The 22,226-nt window shown below is 38.5% G+C and overlaps 1 protein-coding gene across 1 annotated transcript; it reads right to left on the bottom strand.

Moving 5' to 3' along the window:
- Nucleotides 1-13,513: 13,513 nt before the first annotated feature.
- On the bottom strand, nucleotides 13,514-19,328 carry LOC111326449 (uncharacterized). The gene is made up of 3 exons (XM_022930451.2): nucleotides 18,740-19,328; nucleotides 16,247-16,301; nucleotides 13,514-15,960 (listed from the first exon to the last, which is right to left on the bottom strand). The coding sequence occupies exons 1-3, from the start codon at nucleotides 19,149-19,151 to the stop codon at nucleotides 14,217-14,219; spliced, it is 2,211 nt and encodes a 736-aa protein (XP_022786186.2). The 5' UTR covers nucleotides 19,152-19,328; the 3' UTR covers nucleotides 13,514-14,216.
- Nucleotides 19,329-22,226: the final 2,898 nt, after the last annotated feature.

The following is a 22,226-nucleotide window of genomic DNA, read 5'->3' on the forward strand; positions in this document are numbered from 1 at the left end:
AGTCAGTGAGTCAGTCAGTGAGTCAGTCAGTGAGTCAGTCAGTGAGTCAGTGAGTCAGTCAGTGAGTCAGTCAGTCAGTCAGTCAGTGAGTCAGTCAGTGAGTTAGTCAGTGAGTCAGTCAGTGAGTCAGTGAGTCAGTCAGTTATCACATCATATTGTGGTATCTACTTAGGAGAGTAGATAGTGCCATATCACACCTTTACTTTTTGATTTACACTGGCTACCAGTTAAATTTCAAATTGTTTTTAAAAATTCTTTTAACTACTTTTAAGGTTCTTAAAGGTTTGGCACCTACATATCTAGCCTCTTTAATTTCCATTAAGTCACCTTCATGGTATGATCTTAGGAGTTCTCATGATAACCTCCTCCTTAGTTATACTAAAAAGTTGTCTAAAGTAACTATTGGTGATCACTCCTTCACGTATGCTGCGCCAAAACTTTGGAATGCGCTTCCTCTGGAAATTAGGTCTGAAAACACTGTTGCTGGCTTCAAGTCTAAACTTAAGACACATTTATTTCATGCTGCATTTTCATAGCCTGCCTAATATTAATTACTTTATTTTATTTTATATGTTAATTATTCTATATATTGTGATCCTTTTATTATTGTTCTCTTAGTTTTAAACTATTTAAATAGTGATATGTTGTAATGCGCATTTGAGCATATCCACATGGAATTTGCACACTACAAATGCTGTATTATTATTATTATTATTATTATTATTGTTATTATTGTGTTGAATGAAACTAGGCAACTTACATGAGTTCAAAGAGGGAACCACTCCTGTTACTTCATGGATTGACTCCCTTGACCCAAAAACCAGCACTCAGGAACAACCAACAATTTGGCTTAAGCCTTGAGGACTTGACACCTGTTAAAAAAACTTTGTACAGCAACAAACTGATATACAGGGAGCTTTAAGCCACACAAGGTCTGAGCTCTACAGATAAGCATCCTGAAATCATTAAAAGTTAATCAAGTTAATAGAAGCACATCCTTATCAACAATTCAAATCCCACATTTCATGGGCCCCTCAATCAATTTTCAAATGATACTGTGAGGAAAGAATGACGAAAAAAATAATGTGATTCTTTGTCAAATGTGATAGCTGGTAAAATACTGAAAAGTTGAACTTCCAACCTGACAAAGGTTCTAAATGTGTTATTCTTTTACAATCTTTCACTTTAGCATTAGAGTATGTTCTACAATTACATGTAGCTTACAGTTAATCTATTTGTTAACACGAGTTTGTCCAAAATCTTGTTTGTTTAAAATTGGAAGTAAAAAAGATCAATAACCAATGATTTGTTTCCTCATTACTGATAAATCTCCAGAGTTACCTCTTATCCAGAAATCAGTCACCAATTGAAAGCTAATCCAAATATCTTGGTGTTAATGGCTTACCCTTATTTCTTATTTTGTGACACAATTTGAAAAAGAGTTTAAATTATATCTGAAAATCCACATCCACATCCATCATTTTCCTACCATCTCCCCCATTACAAAGTTGATACAATGTATGTAGATTGTACACCTTCATGCTGCAAGTGCTACACCATGTAAACTCACCAATATAACAATGGAGGGAGAGGGGGGGAAATTAACCCTTTAACTCCCAGAGCTGATTAATATGTAACTTCTCCCTATGATATGCATACATTATCTAGCAAACAGGTGATAAGAATACTCAAACTTACGAGGCAGAAGTTGTTATCTTGATCTAACACCAAATTCTTGTAACTAATTTACAAACTTAAGAAATGTGTAACAGCTGGAGGAGAGAATTAATGATCAGATCTTGGGAGTTATAGGGTTGGTTGGTTGGTTATCTTTATTTATACACGATATATATGAAAGATAAAAGCTTGTGGGGTTGTGTACAATAAAATACTACTTTTAAAATTAAAATCAAATACAGCTAAACATTAAGTAGAATTAAGCAAATTAAAGCATATTAAATGCCATAAGTGTGAAATTGAAACAATTTACATTTAAGATAGAATAAATATATGAAAATCATATATTTTGAACTGCGGTATTTGATACGTATGATGGACGATCCTCGCAGTAGATAGCGCTATTTGAGCAATAGCGAAATTCAGACCTGAAAAAAATCAGGCCTGTACGGGACTCGAACCACTGACCTCTGCGATACTAGTGCAGCGCTCTAACCAATTGAGCTAACAAGCCAACTGAGAGCAGGCCGTTAAGTTGATTCGTAATGAACCCGTGAAAGTGATAAATGAGATAGAATAAATATATGAAAATCATATATTTTGAACTGTGGTATTTGATACGTATGATGGACGATCCTCGCAGTAGATAGCGCTATTTGAGCAATAGCGAAATTCAGACCTGAAAAAAATCAGGCCTGTACGGGACTCGAACCACTGACCTCTGCGATACTAGTGCAGCGCTCTAACCAATTGAGCTAACAAGCCAACTGAGAGCAGGCCGTTAAGTTGATTCGTAATGAACCCGTGAAAGTGATAAATGAGATAGAATAAATATATGAAAATCATATATTTTGAACTGCGGTATTTGATACGTATGATGGACGATCCTCGCAGTAGATAGCGCTATTTGAGCAATAGCGAAATTCAGACCTGAAAAAAATCAGGCCTGTACAAATCGTCCATCATACGTATCAAATACCGCAGTTCAAAATATATGATTTTCATATATTTATTCTATCTCATTTATCACTTTCACGGGTTCATTACGAATCAACTTAACGGCCTGCTCTCAGTTGGCTTGTTAGCTCAATTGGTTAGAGCGCTGCACTAGTATCGCAGAGGTCAGTGGTTCGAGTCCCGTACAGGCCTGATTTTTTTCAGGTCTGAATTTCGCTATTGCTCAAATAGCGCTATCTACTGCGAGGATCGTCCATCATACGTAATTTACATTTAGATGTATACAAAATCTTCAAGTACAAAACTAGTGGTCGATGCTGATACTAAGTTGAATTTAATGGCCTTAAAAAGTTCTGAAGTTTTGAGTTTTTTTGGCAAGTTCATGATGGTTTGCATCAACAAGATCAGTATATTTGGAAGTCAGGGTATTCCAAAGCACAGAGCCTCTATGTGCAACAGAGTCCTTCATAAAACCCTGCATGGCAGGGATAACATGAAATTGTGGTTTTCAATCAACTGCAGTGTTGTCCAAAAACAAGTGTTTGGTAGATTTGCACCACCAAAATGAGAGGTGCCTCCAATAAATGAGAACTCACTGGTTGTTGTGAAGGATATGTGTTTGATGACATCATGCTAATGTCAGTGCTATTTGGTCTGCTTTTATAACTTTTTATATTAGAAGGGAACATCAATAAACCTCAGATTTCCCCAATATTCAGCCAAATGCTACAAAGGATTTAAACAATGGACCAAAAATTGATCACAGACCCCAAAAATTACTGTCCACTTTGGACAGCTACCAATTGTTAAGTTACACAAAGAGGAGCACAAGGAGTTCACTTAACAACTACAAAAGGGGAGAGTACACGAGCCTGAACCAAAATTTAACCCTTCTACTGTAACATGCACCTTTAAACACTTGAAACCCTTGCAAATTAAAGAGTAAATTACCCTGGCAATAAAATAGGCCTTGAAATCAAAAACAGAAAAACAGAAACAAAAACAGAAAAGTGATCTAAGAAAATCAAGAAAAGGAGAAGCTGTTTGCATAGATTTCCAAATTCAAATAATTTTCAATCTTAGGAAAAACATGAGGTGATCCCAGTTCCCACAAATCACATAAAAAATTATTGCAACCATGGCAATAAGGCATATTGCTCCAGTTGCTCACAAAAAACGCTATGAAAAATCTTTGTTTTCCATAAATAAAGGGGGTAAGTTTCTAGAGAAACTAAAAAAAAAAAACAAACACAATCCACAATTCCTCTACTTGCTCTGACAAAGGGCAGACACTTGAAAAATCAGCTTTAGGAAGTCTTTACAGTGGCCAATTTACACTATCAACTCAGTTGAGAAAACAAAATGATCCTCCTCAGGTGAGTGCACTGGAAAACATGCCATGAAACTGTACACTAATGTGTTGATACATACATACATACATACATACATATAATTTTTGTTAAGGCAGGTCGGTTTGTGGCAACCCAAAGGCTGGTGTGGACCTGCCAGGAACTAAAAAGGAACTACTTAAATATATGGACAATTCTAAGGAAAAAGTAAAGAAATTTCAAGGGCTTAAAAGTATAAAAAATCCGTTTGCTTTGATGTTATCACACAGGCCTCCTTTTCGAATTGAATGCGATCTAATGTCCTTGAGGCCTGTCTAAGTTTTTGTTTAAAAAGCTGTAGAGAGGAAGCATCCTTGATGGCTTTAGGCAGCAAATTCCATACAATGGGCCCTCTGTACCTTGCACTATTTCTACCAAGGTCACTGTTACACCGTACATGCGGAAAGTCATTAATACGCCTTAGATTATAATTACTATCAATGTTGCGTTTTGTGAAAAGGGCAGTAAGTTGATCAGGTAAACTATTATAATGTACTTGATACATTATAGAAGCGAGTCTACGTTTGTAAATATAGCCTAATGATTTCCATTTAACTAGGTCAAGGACGTCAGAGTCAGGAGTTTCGCTGGGCAGTTTATGGATTAGTTTGGCTGCTTTCAAGTGTAAATGTTCCAATTCATTAAATGTAGATGGTGAACAGGACCCCCAAATAGCAATGCAGTATGTGATGCTTGGGACAATCCCTTTAAAATATATTTCTTCTAGTACACCTGATGGTAGGGCTTTGAGCTTTTTAAGGAATTTTAGCTTTCCTCCAAACTTGTAGTGCAGGGCTTTAACTTGCGGTTTCCAGTTCAGTTTATAATCAATTTCAACACCCAAGCAAGTAGATTTGGTGGTGAAGTAAATGTGAGAGTTTCCGAACATTAGGGGTCTCATTGGTCCGACAAAGACTTGACTGGAAATTAACATTGCCACGGTCTTACCAGTGTGAACAGTCAGGTGATTTTTACAGCACCACACTTTGAAGTCGTTTAATATTAAATTTAACGCATCAATGATTTCTTCGACTCCTTTCCCAAGGTAATAAATTGTGGTGTCGTCTGCAAACATATGAATGCACCCAGTTTCGGACGAGTTCGGTAAATCGTTGACATATATTGTGAAGAGTCTGGGACCCAGTAAAGAACCTTGTGGAACACCGATATCAATTTGTTGTAGCTTTGATCGTACACCGTTAACAGTAACATATTGGGATCTTTCATGAAGGTAGCTTGCGATCCACTCGAAGAACACACCAGACACACCTACATCGGACAATTTGTCTTTTAGGATGGTATGGTCGACGGTGTCGAACGCCTTCTTGAAGTCAACAAATAAAACTCCAACTTTGTAGCCATCATCGATTGCCTTTTTCCATGCTTCGGTCAGGTACAAGAGTAGTGATTCGGTGGAGACACCTTTCTTGAAACCCCACTGATTTGAGTGTATAAGTTCGTTTGTTACAATTTGAAGCTTTAAAATCCCCCCCATGCCCCCACAACCCACTGGCATTTGAACTTTTGAGAAAAGGCAGTTCAAATTCCTGGCTCCTAGCCCAAAATTGAGTTCTAAATGCCCCACTCAATACCCAACATTGAACAATTTTTTGTGTAATAAAACAAATGTTGACTTGTAGAAGATAGCAAAGTCAGGTATTAGTTAAAGGTGTTGCTGTTGGGTTTTTCACCTGTAAGCATAAATTCTCCAATGCAAAAATTTTCTTTCTAGGCCATTCACTCAAGAAAGCTGACTCTTCTCCTTTAAACTCCTCCACTGAAACATGTGTATTTCCTTCAAGTTGGAAAGATGTCACTCATCAAGTTCAAATGGCTCACCCTACCCAGGCAAGGTTAAAATTTTCCACCCTCCCCCCTAGCATGCACAATAGGGAATTTAAGCAAAACACGACAGCAACGGCAACGAGAACGTGGAAAAACAATAGATGTAATTGGTAGAACAATAGCCTAGCACGTGCATTTTAAAACTTTGTACATGTCTTAGCCATCCTTTGCAAAACAACGTGAAATCACCAAAATTTGCGTCATCTGCGAACCAAAACTGCGGCGGCAAATTATTTTAATTTACATTTGGAACTCAACGCCACTTTTATGCGTTATGTTGAGTTTGAGGTCTGGCGCCCTATGAGACGGTAAACACTTGCAGCCATTTTCAAAATTCTAACTTAAAGTAGAAACTCATTTTTTAATTGATGTCTTCCGTGGCATTGCTGTCATGACTGCTTAAGTTCCCTAATGTTGCCCGAGGGGGAGGGATGTTAAGGCTTCAAATTGAAAATGCCAACATGGCAAGTCTTGTTGGGCTTTGCTTCAAGTAGTGTGGTAATGACCTCCTCAGCATGCAATACAACTCACATAAGAAAAGGCGTGCATGCCATGTGGCACCTGTGCAAAAAGACGTGGCTCTCACAACAGCCCACTTGTGTGTTCGACCAGACTTATGAATAACATCTTGAGTCTGACTTGCATAACAACACATTGTAAAGAAACTTCACACTGGCCTGCACAAAGGTCAACACAGCAACAACATTTCATTGTCTTTCAGCACAAAACTTCTTCCACTTTAGTATTAATGCCTACTTCTTCACACACCACTTTGAAATGCAATAATGTTTAACTATAATACACCAAAACTACTGCTAAGTGAGACTGAAAACTGCTTTTGCAGGTAGCACATATACACGTTTGATATGTGGAATTTTGTAATTGTCTCCTTTCTATTGCCTCAAAGAACATAGAAGGGAAGAATAATTTGAATGGTATACTCTTGATATCATACTAGATTAGAGCAGGTTATTTGTCTGTCTTTAAAGGCTGTTTACCATAATTATTCAAACACAACTACTGTCATTTAACACAGTTAATGTGTCAATTTACTTACTTGAGCTGTGTACCATTTCAGTCACTGGCGAGCCTATTTTGCTCACTTAAACAACATGCCATTTTTCACGGCTAATTTAGTATTGTTCCTCTTGACATGTGCCTTTGTTTTTAACCATCTCATATAAACAAAAGAAAAATTTTAATTAACTGTGTCATCAGAAATGTCACTCAGGAGTGGCCATGTAATTTTACTCTCTGCCTATTGTTTAGAATGTCATTTTACCATGCCGCACTTGTTTCGGATGACTTGGTGAAATAAAAATGCAACCAGCAAAGAGGAAAAATATAAGACTCCCTTGAAAAATACTTTTTATGGAAATTCACTTTTTACATACAAATGAGCACGAAAGCACATACAAATAAATAAGGATCATTTTGAGGCAGAAAATATAATAAGCTGAATTGTACAAACATTTTGATTTAACTAAAAATAAAACCTTTATTCACTATAATCACTAAAAGTATTTACAAAAATTATGATAAAAATTGGCCCATTTCATTTAATAATAATGATAGCAATTATTGGAAAAAGTGAAGAACAGCTCCCCCAAAAACTGTCAGCTGACTGTTGACCAACAGTTGGCCAACAGTTGGCCGACTGTCGTTTACCGCCTTTTACAAAAATCTTCTGCCAACAGTCGGCCGACTGTCGGCCGACTGTTGGCCATTTGTCAGCTGACTGTTGGCAGCATGTCGGTAATTTGTTGGCCAAGTGTCGGTTGAGAACCCCTGTTGAATACCAGAAAAGCCTCCGCTCGCAGGGACGGACATTGCATATCGACACAAAATGAAACTTTCTCACTTGAGTCCGCCATTTTGTTTAGGTTTTTTTGGGACCAATCTCAACACAATCTCCTATGTTTAGGTTTTTCAGGTACCAAACCCCTCACAATCCCATCGCATCATCCTCGCAAAAAATTGTTTACAGTGGCTTCTTGCAGCTTTTTTTTTTTAACTTTACTAAATGTAAGCAGCTTTTATTGTCTCTGACTAGTGACTATGTAAAAAATAATAAACTAATTGAAAATATTAACCAAAAGAAAACTCAAACAGACAGAGATAATTGAAAGTCCATATATGATGCCCTAAAACAAACCGCAATGCATTATAGGGCGATTTCATAGATAAACTTACCCAGGACATACGATGATGCAATTTTAGCTCAATTTGTGGTACATCACGAGACTGATTCTACTAGAATGGTAAGGGTTGAGTAACTGTGATGTCTTTATACTTGTCAAATTTTTAAAGTGCCACTATGATCAAAATTTCGCATTGCCTTTTCTTTTCACTTCTGGAAACTAGAAGTAAGAAACACTTACCCTGCCAAGTTTAATCGCAAAATTCTCACGGGAAGTATGATTATTTCAATCTTGTTTTTCGTTTTTGGTCGCCCGCCATTACTCAATTCAAAAATGGCCGAGTGTGGCAAAAAGAGTTGGCACTAGTTGGAGCCCTTCGGAAGTGACGTCATATGCGCAGCTCGACCTAAAAAACGTGGCTAAATTTGTATGCCATTTGGAAGAAGAATTTGAGGAAGAATACATCTTATAAAACGCCTAGAATTTCCACTGTGGAAGCTCTCACAACACACGAAGCATGATGCGAAAGTGCACATATGACGTCACACGCCAACTCATGTGTAAAACCACTTTTCAGTTCAGTCGCTGGCTCTCGGTTGCGAGCTGAGTAATGGCGGACGGGTTTTTCGTGAATTTCGGCCAGCTATATCAAGGCGTATTTCGCTTCCATCGACCTAAAAACTATTGCATGGTACAATTCTAACCATATTAACTTGATTCGCGCTAAAAAATGTCAAAACCAGGGACAAAAATTTTCGTCGTAGTGGCACTTTAAGTGTCAATTTGCTGTTGGTCAACTATCGGTCAACTGTTGGTATACTGCCGGCCAACAATTGGCCGACAGTTGGCCGACAGACTTTTAGGGGAGCTGTTCTTTACTTTTACCCAATTATTTACAATTTTAACCCTCATATCTAATTATTTACAAATTTTAAAAGAATTAATATTAATGTTCACGATAGAGAACTGATTACAATATATGAGAATAGAAAAAATTTAGCATTACTAAATAGGAAAAACAAAATATAAAGACCTAGAATTATGAGTGCAGATGTAGACCAGCTACAGCGAGGGTGAAGTCTTCTCCGCGCACATATTCCATCATACGTTACCCGTGTATCTTAGTGATGACATCGAAAGGGTTCAAAGGCGCGCATTATCTATTATTTCACCAGAACTGTCATATCATGATTCCTTAGATAGGCATGGTTTAGCTTCACTCAAGAAGTTATGTATGAATCTGTTTTTGTCCATCTCAAATCCATTTCATAAATTATACAGTTTGCTGCCAGATAGACATCATTCAGCATCCAACACAAGATGCCAGTGCATTTTTAACATGCCATGCTTCCGCACTGATCGTTTGAAGTCTTCATTCATTCCGGCTATGTGTGCAAAAGCTAATCTAGGGTCTTAGCGTTGACTGCATTTTATTCCATTGCTGTATAATTAACAATTATTCCATGAGCGCGCGTTGGATATGAGATGATAGATAGCCAACGAGGCACGTAACGCCGAGTTGGCTATAACCATCTCATATCCAACAAGCGCGAGTGGAATAATTGTTTTATTAAAAACGCCCCCAAGAAATTATTATTTTGTAAGAAGAAACTGGATTTTTTAGCTCCCTTTCGATTTTAAGCTGATGCGTACGCTTACCATATTTGTAGATTATGGCATATTGGCTGATATACCATAATGGCTAAGCCAATAAAAATTCTTGAATTGCATTATCCAATGATCCAGTTTTTAATAATTGTAATTATTTTAGGTCTTAGAATCTTTTTGTAAATTTTGTAGTTTTATATAGTCTCATATATATATATATATATATTTTTGTAGTTTTATATAGTCTCACATATATATATATATATAAAGTGTGACTTGATTTTCGTAGAACAGTGCTCAATACATAGAAGTAGAGCGAAGTATATATTGTGGTAGGAAAAAGACAAGTAAACTACAAGTTCATCCCTACAAGCCTGTTTCGTGGTCACCCACTCATCAGGGGATTTGATGAGTGGGCGACCACGAAACAGGCTTGTAGGGATGAACTTGTAGTTTACTTGTCTTTTTCCTACCACAATATATATATATATATATATATATATTTATAAACAATTGTGAAAAGTATGGAATTCAGCCTATGGTTGCAAAGTATTTCTTTTTTTGGTAATAAACTATCATCTCTCATCTCATGGTTGTTAGTACTAAATTTTCTTTTTAAAAGCTTTCAGATCTTAAGTCAGATTTCATACTGACCCTTGGTTATCTTATCCCAGCTTTGAATGAGAGTGGTAAAGGGGGGTCAAGATCACATTTCACAGAAATTAAATCCATCCTTTCACAATTCATGGGAAATCAAATTGGCATTTCATGTTTCACGCAAAATGCATTTTTTTGATACAAACTTACATATAAGTTGATCTTTGAAAAGTTACACCCAGAGCACAGCCTTGTTTTATGTCTAAACCATTTGTCCCCTTCTTTTTCTGGGCTCAGCAAAAAGAAAACCAAGTTCCTTACTTTGTTTATAACTAGGGGCACTACCCTCCCGTCAGAGGAGTCTTCGTCATATTCAGAAAGCTGATCACCTCCAGAATCCCTGGATGAATTTGTACCCTCTCTTTTTCTATATTCATTTTCTGGTGCATTTCAAAGGGAATTATTTTGAAAAATCACAGTTCACAGCTACTAATGAAATCACAATTCATGAGGAAAAAAGCAAGCCATTTCATGTTTCACAGGAAAAAATGGACTGAGATGAAGTTGAGGTCCATAAAATGCAAAAAAAGAACAAGGCTAATATCCAGCCACCTCGACTGAACAAGCTTGGTTAATAAAGGATTTATTATTTTGCAAAAATATTTCACTTTATCAAGAATTAAGAATGACTTGTTTACTTCGAGAGCCAGGAACGAAAGCCAACTGTGTTTGTAGCACAACAAACTCAAGAGAGTCGTTTCTGTTTCTTTGTTTTGACTTTTCTGCTGCTTTTTGTGTTTCCCTTACTGAAATTGTCCAAGAATAATGAACATAGTTCTAATTTACTTTTTTTCATGCCTGGGATTAATACAGGCAATCCCGAGCAGGCAAGATGGGCCCATCTTACCCACTCAGGTAGCCAATCAGAACAGAGGATTCGCTTCATCTTGCCCGCAGGCGCTGCGAGTGATGTAATAAACATATCTCATTAGACATTTTGTTGCATAGTATTGCTGACTATTTTTACAAGTTGTGCCATATAATGACAAGCCTGTAGGGCGAGTCAAAATACAAACAACAAGTTAAAATACTCAGCAATTCTACAGAACAAAACGTCTAATAAGAGATTTATTACCCAACATGCCAAATTGTTGCGCGAAGGGCAAACTTCTTGGAATATCTGCGAATATTGCAAATATTTCAGGCTCCAGTTGTTCAAAGGGCAGATAACGCTATCGAACGGATAAATCGCTATCCAGCGGATAAGTGTTACCAAATCGTACTGCGCTATCCACCGGTAGAGATTTATCCAGTGTATAGCGTTATCCAGCCTTTGAACAACCAGGGCCTGGAGTACAAATATTGTGTGATATTTGTTCTCATCTTGCGCATTATTTGTACTCTACGAAGCACATTTGGATAATAATGCTCATTATTAAATGTAACTACAATCAGGAAAGATTAAGACGACAATCAGGGCTTGACGCTAACGGTAGCCAACTAGCCACAGACTAGAAGAAATTCAGTTTTGGCTGGTGGTTTTCGATTCTCACTGGCCAGTTTGGATAGTAAACAAACTGAAATTGTTGTAACAGCTACGTTGTCACTAGCCACTTGGCTAGGAAGTTGAAAAGTTAGTGTCGAGCCCTGGGACAAACTGTTTTTGTTTTTTATCTGCATTTCATAACCACTTTAGTTTTTATTCGTTAGATGTACGACTCCAAAAGCTTACGGATTCAAGGTTGTTGTGTTCAAATAAAGGCTATGATAGTGATAATTATGTCTGTTCCTTACCTGAGGTGCGCATATTACGATCTGCTTGTTACACGTGGACTACTTTTCAAACTCTTTTTTACTCACTTAGACGCCACTTGTCCATTCAAACACCATCAAACAAGAGGGGAAAAAATGTAATGAAAGGCAAGTGATATTTAAGCTACTGGTTTCCTCCAGTTTTTGGACCAGAATAAGCAATTTACATCCCATCGTCCATAAAGTGTCAAGACTATTCGCAGCCATGTTGTACTGGTTTCCAGTGTTTTTCGCCCAACCACAGGCAAGCCATCCATTAGATGAGTGGGCAGGGAACTACAGGGGGCTAGTATCGAGTCTCAAAGCGGCAAGGTAAATATCCACCACTAACCACCGACACCGAGGTGACTAGTTGTTTTAGAATACACTAAAACCATGGGGTAATATGGCACAATAAGATGATTTTGAGACGTTTATCCGTGTAACAATATCTTCGGGCGCAAATCTTGCGCGAGTTGCTTGGAGGTGAATAGGAAAGCCTATCCGGAGCTTGTTTTGGTATACGTGTATTCTGAAAAGAAAGTTTGACGCTTGCGGTCAAGGAACAAAAAAAAAAAAAACAAAAAAAAAAAAACACGATGAAGTGAAACGAAATGATTGTGCACTTAAGAGTAACAATTTTCATCTAGCCTGTGCACGATCCTTAAAAGCGGAGTTGTGATTCCACGCTCACCTTCATCCGCATCCAGCCACGACATGTTGGGAAAAAGTCTGTGGAAACTTTTTCAACAACGCATCTGTGAATTAAAGTGCGAGTGGCAACAAAGGGAAATGGTAGGGAGGGGTGGGAGATTGTATCTTGACTAGAAATATAGAGAACAATAATATTGGTTGGAAACTAAAGAGAGAAATTTCGATTAAAACACGAGTAAGGCGCAAGAGGTAAATCGGACCCAGGACCATTAGAGCAAGTCATTTAGACAAAAATACTGAAAATTTTGTCTTATAAAATTAGATCGAGTAATCAAACAATTTGCCTAACAAAGAAGTGTGAGAACCAAACTCCACTTAATGATCACTTCCAATTTTTCTTTTGTCTTCCTTTTGAATGTTGTTTTGTTTAAGAATGTTATTATACTTTTTCAACACCCGCGTGGAATGTGTCGATGCAAAAATGTTATGTAATTTATTCGTAGTTGTATTTAGAGTTAAAATTTATCGTTTGTTCTTTTTGTTTCGCTCGTTAGTTATAGTCGCATCCAGTGCAGTCTTAAGTAAACCTGGTAACAAATGTAAGTGCAGTCATTGAACTTCGATCGATCGTTTTTTTTTTATAATTATTTCTCTAGCTTTATTTTAAAGTTCTTTGTTTGTAACTTTGTTTTAGTTTTGACCGCCTCAATAAGTTAACCATAAACGGATTCGCCACCAGGGCAGAACATCAAATAGAGCGCGTATAAATTCTAGTTGCAGTAGGTTTCCCTTGCGAACAGTACAAGTAGTTTCCGGATTTTCCCAACTAATTTGCTCCAAAGAGATAGGGATCTGTGCAGTTAAGAAAACATTTTATTAAGCAAAGTTTTGAAATGAATATTAACATCCTACCTGATTGAAATATAATGGAGTGTCTCTGACTAAAGAAAGTGTTCATCGGGTAATAACGAAAAAAATGTACGTCGCTACTAGGTCATATCATCGCATGACTTCAAAATGGATATCATTTGCCTAAACTCTTATACAATCGAGACGATCACTCTTTGAGAAAAATATATTTTGAAGCTCATTTAGCTTTCACGGAACCATCTTTTGTTCGCATCAAACTATTTTGACAACTTTCAAAGGAATAGTCCTGGAAGACAAATGCCTTATACTCGCTTACCAGCTCGATTAAAATTAAAAATCTAAAAATGTAGTTTCCTTATTACACTACTTAAGAAACTCTTCTTTGTTATGGTAGCCCCATAATCGCAGACGGTATTCAAATGAAAGGTCTTGACGGAGCGTAAAAACAAAGAATTAGAGCCGGTGTAAAGAGGAGTTTTGTCTACATGTAACAACCCATGCTCTCTCCTTTCATTCACAAACAAAGAAACATAGGTTAGACTTCAAAATCGTTGGCAGTTAATTGGACATTAAAACCTGTCATTATACAAATGTAAATTTTCTACAACGCAACTGAGCTAAGTAAGTCCAAACGCAAAAAAGTCATTCATTTTTCTCAAACAGAAAAACATGCAAAACGTGCATTTCTTTAAAAAGCAGTGTCCACTTTCTCCAACGGAAAGTCAGCTCCCTGGTTCTGGTATGCAGCACCTTTTCCGTGGTCATATTTTTCAAGGCCATTTTCTTCCAAGGACATGGGTGGATTGCTCATGTGCTGATCCATCTGGTAAGCTGCAAAAGGGTACAACAGCATCACAGCAAAGAAGTCCTCAACCATGTTGCCATTGATTCCATACCTCTCTCGTATACCCAAGCGGATTCCAGAGCCGTACGCGAAGAACGCAAATAACACAGCCCAGGCCAGGTAGCTAATTCCCTCTACGGCAGGTTCGAGGGCCATCCCCAGGACCCACAAGTAGAATGGAATAGCCAAGGACAGCATGTATGGCACTCGACTCCCCTTGCAGTCGTTCAGCCTGTGTGCAGCACGGCCCATGGGGAACCATGGAAAAAATACGGCGATGATGGTACTTATAATCATCTCGAGTGTGGGTTTAGAGAACACCTCCAGAAGGTCGACAGAAAATTGCGGGCCATTAGGATCCAGGGCTCCACCTTCGACTTGGACAGCGCGCCATAAGGCAACGCACATGAAACACAGCAGTATGGTGTAAGGGACCCCAGCTGCAATGGAAACGGTCTGCAGGGCTGTTAGAGCTTCCGAACCACCTGCGTACAGAAGAGCTGTGGCTGTAGCGCCCTCGGTAAGAGCCCAGAAGATACGCTGAATAATTGGGGGATCTGGATCACCATTTGCAGAGAGGCAGTCAATAACTAGAGATCCACTGTCAGAACTCGTCACGAAATATAGAATAATGCCAGCCAGAGAAATTATGGACAACACTGAGCCAATGTCGCCATACTGTTCCATCAAATCAAACCACATGTCATCAGTTGTGCGACAGGACAGACGGTACAGGCCATTGTCGGAATCAGTAGAGTTTTTACCTCCAAGAGTTGACGCGCAGGTGATGCCAGCGTGGAAAGCTCTACGTTCCATTCTTATTCCAGCACCACCGAAGATCGTCAGCCACAAGAATGAGTACAGGATGGGCGCCGTCATGGTGGCATTGATAAACTGCTTGATCGTACGTCCTCGGGAGATTTTGGCGATAAACATTCCCACAAAAGGACTCCAGGCGATCCACCATCCCCAGTAGAAGATGGTCCAGGTGTCCATCCACGTGACAGCCTCCTTCCCATCCTGGGAATTTCCCATTTGTGCGAAAGCATCCGTGTGAAAGCCAAGCTGTATTATCCACTGAAAGTAGTAGCCGGTACTCTGCACATACAGGTTCAGGAGGTACCATGTGTCGTCGTAAAAGAAGACAACAAGCATGAGAAGCATGCCGATGGAGAAGCAGAGCTCACTCAGTCGCCTGATTCCAAGCTTCAAACCAGTGATCACAGACACTGTAGCGCAAGCGGTGACACACCAAATTATTATGATCTGGTTGGTAGATGAAATGGCGATGTCTTTGTTGATACGGTGGATCCCGGTGTTGAGCTGCATGGCACCTAAGCCTAGACTTGTACATACACCAAACATCGTACCCACGACGGAAAGGATGTCGATGACATCCCCCATCCATCCGTATACCTTGTCTCCGATTAGTGGGTAGAAGCAGGAGCGGATGGTCATAGGGAGGCCTTGCCTGTAGCACACGAAAGCCAAAAGCAGACCGACAACCACATACACAATCCATCCATGGATTCCCCAATGAAAGAAGGTCAGGTTCATCGCATCTTGTGCCTGTTGGTTGTCCGTGTACCTTGACAAAAGAAAGAAATTTAAAAGAAAAAGTAGAAGTACTTTCTAAAGGTATAGAACCGGATGAAGTTAATGTAAGACTCGTTTCTGCAGGAACCCAAAAACGGATTCTCTTTTGAGTGAAACTTAACGCTTAATAAAGTGTGTACTGCCCTTTCTTCAAATCTTAATTACATTCTGTCAATATTTCGCCTCTTGCAGGGTTAAGCACGACAACGTAGATTCGAGAGATTCCTTTCTATATGGCGACCCCTCTGTGAGAGTCAAGTCTATGTATTAAACCTTACCTGTTGACATAACGATTTCCATTAAGTCCTGGGACGTAATGGTAAATCGGCTCGGCTGAAAAGTAAGAAAGAGGACAACAATGAGGCAAATGATTACAAAGGAACCAAAACCCTGGGAGAAAGTACTGTCTAGAAAACAAAGGATGAGTAACTTGCACATCCTTTTCTTAACTGTCTCGTGACTTTTGGCCATGACTGTAGGTGGCCATAATTGTAGGTGCCCATTCAATAGACTACATATTTTATCATGGATCTGACTGCAGATATAGAAGGGCCTTAGGAATACTGTCCTTTTCTAAGATTCTAATAAATAATTCGTTTGTGGCGTCGGTATTTTCAAATGATCATAGCCTTGTGGCATCTTGGGGGTTACCCGCACAAAAATTTCTGATCAAAGCGCGTCTTCTGTTTATCCTGCCTCTTTTTTGGGGATAGAAAGGGACACAAAGGACACAGTGTTTTTATTCTAAATGTGAGAAAGGGAAATCTATTCGGTCAAAATTTGTATGCAAGCCTCCTTGATTTGGACCTCCGGGCTTTCAGAGTCCTATTCCCCTTGACTAATATCGTAACGATCATGCATGTCCTTGTATGAAAGGTCTAAAAGGAGAGCTTGGCATGCCTCTGCACGTCTTACAAAGCTGACCTATAAGAATTGGTTCTTCGCCAGAATTATCATATCAAAGGCCAATATCAAGTGTTCTTTTTTTCCCTTCCAGCTGTTGATGGAATCAACTGAAAGTAAGATGATAATGATGACAAGCTACTGAACCGTTATGTTTACGCAGAACAAAGGGTTTAATTCTCTTTCAGTGTATTTAACTCACGTCACCAAGCAACCAATCGCGTAATAAGAAAGTATAGCTCTCTGACATGTTGCGGCAAAACAGAGGAACCTTCTAACAGTAAAGTTATTTCGGAAACCAAATGATAAAGTCTACTCTATGAATCTTTCCGAATTTTGTGTCCGAGAAGTGATCACAACAATGAATTTTCACACACCAAGAAAATATGGTGTTGTTGTTTTGACTTAAACTTTTCAATTCTCGAATTTACGTGAACATCATTAAATCACTTCGCGTGGGCTACAGGTATTTTAGCTATTTCTGTCATTAGCAGGCAACAACCACACAAAGAAATACCAGGATACAGTTGATATTAATTTTCAGTTGTTTCAACAAGTGTAAGTACGTAAAAATGATCAAAGGAAATGATCGATAAATTCTTTCTCTTGTTGCATACCAACACTAGTTCCTACCCGGATTAAGTTATCACGAAGCGCACAGACCATCACACGCTTTACGTGTGATCATCACATGAATCTTTAATCCAAATATCACCGATTTAATGAAGGCGTCTGTTGATTTCCCTACATTTTGATCACTTTTTAACCCTTATCCTTAAATAAAATAGACATCAAACGGAAAGGAACAGGCAAAGAGTCAAAAGCGGCATTGACCTGGAACGAATTTCCGTCCACGGAGACAAAGTTTTCATTTCTTGGGCTCAGCGTTCTAATATTTGGAGACAATGAAGATTAAAACCCATCGCTTGCGCATGCAAACATTATTCACAGTCTTTTGTCATCATAGGCCAAATGATTGAATTATTTACTCTCTCAATTCAAATCAAAACCACTACGCCAAACTGTCCGTTAATTGCCTCCTAAAAATCTATGCGTCGAAATCCAAACAGCTGCAGGTCACAAAAGGCAGTCCGTTGCAGGTTTTCCAAACTGCGTAATTTTACAATCATACCTCTATAAAACTAAATAGACTTCTGAGAGAATTTGTTTTTAAAACAAATACTTGAATAATGGTACGAAATATTACACAAGTAACATGGGGTACAAGCAGATCTAACTCTTGTTACCTTCAGTAAATTTTTTCTTTCAGCCATCTGTTCGTAGAGGTGTTTTTTTTCGCTACGATTACATCAGCTGACACCGTTGAAGGTAACAATGTAACTCTTTCGTACAAAAAAATAAGGCTTCGGAAAAAAAAACCGAGTTTTCAATCTTGCGGATTTCTTTTCAAATGTTCACTGATATACAATATCTAAGTTGTTTCCCGTTGTCCTTAAGGTAACCTTGTTTCCAAAGGTTTACCGATCATCGAAACAGAACTAAACATGAAAAAACGACAAAAGCAACATATTTTTGTGCAACGCGTTCCGAAACAACATAAAAACCAAGCTCCTTGACCCTGTTCAAATGGGTGTGTTGGGCTAATCCGTGGCTGAAAAGTCTAAAAGGGCATCGGAAAACATCTGCGTCAGAATACACTTATCTTAAAGTTTGTATTCTTTGAGCTTATAATGAGCTACTGAAGCGTTCAAACTATCTAAAAAATTTCTAGATAGTTTGAAGACTTCAGTAAGACGTTATACGTCATTAGATGGAAGGTTTCACTCAACAATATTTTACGATTATGCAACAAGTGGTTCATTTGCATTGTGTGAAACGTAAAATATTGATGTTTACTTCTGACTTACCAACTCCAAAGAAGAACAAACCAATTCCGATACCCGCCGCAAACAACATCGTAAAGTAGGATGCGTCACTGAACTCCGGCTCCTCGTCGTCCCTTCCCAGCTTCATGTTGGCGAACTTAGAGAAGTACAGCATTATAATGATCACAGCCCAAATGTCCTGGGTTCCGATGTACATCCAGGTGAATTTCTCCGTGATCCACATCTTCCAATTTCCCATCTCTTTGCTCGCGGCTTCTGACTCGACCATGCACCAAATTACGAAGCCCCAAATAAAAAAGGACGACAAAATACTCACTACTGGGTTGAACCTCAAGAAAATTCCAAGGTTTACTCTGCCGATTTTGGTCCATGCCCAGTTCACCTTGATCCAGCGACACTTTTTCAAATGTTCCTCAGATACTGCGGGATCCATGTTCGCGAAGAGTTTTAGCAACAAACTGCGTGGCTCTTTCGGTGTCAGGAATGTTCTATAAGGCTTGCATATCTAAGATTATATTAGCTTCCAGCTTCGTCACAAAAAACTCGATGAAGCGTAAAAACACGAAATTAACATGAGAATAATATCTGGTTAATTGCCTTCGTAAGAAGTAATTTTCCCACAAGAGCAAGCTGTTTACTGTGCACTGTTTTCCGATCTAGAAACAATAGCTCATCTTGAGAACCGCCATGATGTATTAGGAGTCAGCATAATTTTTTCTCCCTCTCTCTTCACCGTGACACTGCAGTTTAGGGTTTGACACTGGCAGTTTAGCGTTTGACACTGCAGTTTTCACCTATGCTGCTCATCAATTGCTAATGTTTTATTTTTGCAACATATTTGCACGTTTAAGGATTGCATTGTAAACATTTGCACGCTCTACACTCGCGAAAGGGTAGAATTACGGTTAGAAGTGGGAGGCCATTATTAAAACCCCGCAGAAGAAAATTGACGATGTTGACATAGTGAACTGTTCATCCGACCAGTCAAGCCTGATATTTGCTCAACAGAAAAACCGCTAAACGTAGTAAGGGTCCAAAAGAATCAACACGTTTTAATCCATTTCCATCACAAACAATCTCTTTTTTTAATCATCTTCAGAATAGACCGAGTTTTTTATTTCATCTTAGTAGTTGTAGAATGAACTTCAAGCAACTGCCATGACCTGCGGTTTATCGCATGCGTCATGTGCGTTGAAGGAAAAAAAAATACGCTTTATCATCCATGTGATATTTGGATATTTGAACAAATTACTTTGGTTACCTTAAAACACACTTCCACTTCAAAAAGGAAAATGTTTCAGTCACAGGAAGCGAATTAAATGTGCTTACTCACGTAATTTCAGCAATTGGGAAATTACTTAGCTGTTCAAAAGTTTACTTCCCCCGCAACGATCAAGCCAAAAACATTCAGCGTTCCATAAGGAAAGAAAAACAGATCACGTAATAAATTACCTTTGTCTTAATGAAAACCCAACTAGTACCATAACAAATTTCACGGAGGAAAAAGAGGAGTAAACAGTTCATCGTATAGTCATACCAACAAAATAGAACTACGACAAAAAAAATCAGACAAAACAATTGCAAAGAGAAACCAAAGGAGTCTAAGAATCCTCTAGAGCCCTTTTGAAACACTCAGTCAAGCGGACAATCGTTACACTTAATCCTTAGCAGCTTTGAAGTAATAACCCACCTTGGACAGTTGACTGCATAATTTTTTCCCCTGTTTATCGACAGAGACTTAAACGGTTAAATCACAGCCAGTAATTCAGTCGCGTAGTACAAATGTTTGACCGTGTGTTATTGTCTCGCATTCAAAAACTAATGCAGATTTTTAAGTTAGACTCAATAGTCGTTATTGAAAAGCGTATGGCTCATGCAGGAGCCCATTCTCTGGGTAATGGGCTCCTGACAGGTGACAAGAACTGAAAAACAAAAACAATGAACGACAATACTGTCGGTCTGTACTCTTAGGTTTTCCGACGCGCAAACAGGTGCGCTGCATGTCCCGCCGAACGACAATCAGCCTTTCTGTGGTGTCCTGTGTTGTCCTGTGGTAAAAGCGTCAGTTTTACACCGATTGCAAACCCTTTATACACTCCGTGAACTACGATACACACAAATGCACCAACAAAACAAAAACAACAATGGCAAAAGAAGCCACAGAGAAAAACGTTACAACAAAATAAAGCATGAAACATTCCTTCATACTCGGATGACATGGAAACACAATTAGCTTTAGTTTTGTATGTGATTGGTTTAGAGGCTGGTGCAATTCTTCTGGACTAATCACTCCTGAGTGAAGTGAAGCTAAACCAATGCCGTCCAAGATTACATTTGACTTAGTTGAAAAATTTTTTAACGGCGGTGAATTGATTTCAACTCGTTAAAAGTCAACATAATTATCACTGCTATGCGACAACCTTCAAAATTAGCGAACTCATGGAGGATGCATTTCCGTCAGCGATGCCAAACCGCAAAAACATGAACAAGGTTGGTCGATTTACGCCGTAATAGGACAATCTACACAAAAATCATATTTTTAGTAAAATCGACTTAGCCAGCAAGAACCAAATTGTACAGATGGTGACAAAGAAATGGAAACGCAATGCATTTTGTGTGAGTTCATTTTTAAAGGTTGCGAAGCTTTAACAAGCATTGCTGAGCTTCAACGTGCGCTATTTAAATTACATCTTCTAAATAATTGAGGTGGCATTAAACCAGAGTCTACCCACGATTTGCGAAGAATGCCTCTCATACCTTTCATAAATTGATCGAACGACTAGAGTTACGTATCACCCGAGAAATTCCGATGATTTTCCGTTACGACGGTCACGAGGAAGTGATCTGTGCATAAATTCTCATCTCAGTATAAAAGGTAAAAGGAGTAGTTTCTTCAAATATAAGAATACTGAGTAAATTTCAAATAATCAACCACAGGGAACAACAAAGATTTCAAAAATAAATTGAAATAAATAATTTGCGCGTGTCTAACAAACAAAATCATTACACGACCACAAATGTCCTGCACGAGAGAAACTCTTTTTCGTGATGTTTATATAATTATTGTTTTTATTTTCACGACTCTCGCATTTTTTCTTTTTAATATTTTACCTGACCTTCCATCCTGACAACAAATTAACCGGCGCAGCCTTCCCCTTTGAAACAACTTCATATCAATTGCTCCAAGCACACTTGTGACGTCAGGTGCATCTGTAATTGCTTCAGTTTGCCGCTTAATAATTCACGCCTATTTGTAAACTGAACAACTGAACTACTGACCTATTCCCGCAAAAGGTCTCATTTCAAACCTTTTATTGCAAAAGTAACGATTCCATCAATTCTTTTTAACAGGTACAATCGATACACGGGTTTCAAATTTCTGTGTGTTTTACATCTTCGCCATTTCTCTGCCGTAACAAGTGCACAACTACGACCTATAATGTTTATCTCGCGCGTCACAATGGAGGAACGAATGACCGAATTTGTTAAAGACGAGATCCAATAAAGC

Source organism: Stylophora pistillata, chromosome 1 (assembly GCF_964205215.1).
Source record: "Stylophora pistillata chromosome 1, jaStyPist1.2, whole genome shotgun sequence".
Lineage (NCBI taxonomy): Eukaryota > Metazoa > Cnidaria > Anthozoa > Scleractinia > Pocilloporidae > Stylophora > Stylophora pistillata.

What these genes read in the sequence shown, in the direction of transcription:
- LOC111326449 (XM_022930451.2), bottom strand. Translation starts at nt 19,151, where the DNA reads ATGGATCCCGCAGTATCTGAGGAACATTTGAAAAAGTGTCGCTGGATC. An exon ending in TTTGTTCTTCTTTGGAGTTG is followed by an intron (nt 16,302 to 18,739) that starts GTAAGTCAGAAG and finishes CTTACTTTTCAG; the next exon opens with CCGAGCCGATTTACCATTAC. An exon ending in GGAAATCGTTATGTCAACAG is followed by an intron (nt 15,961 to 16,246) that starts GTAAGGTTTAAT and finishes TCTTTTGTCAAG; the next exon opens with GTACACGGACAACCAACAGG.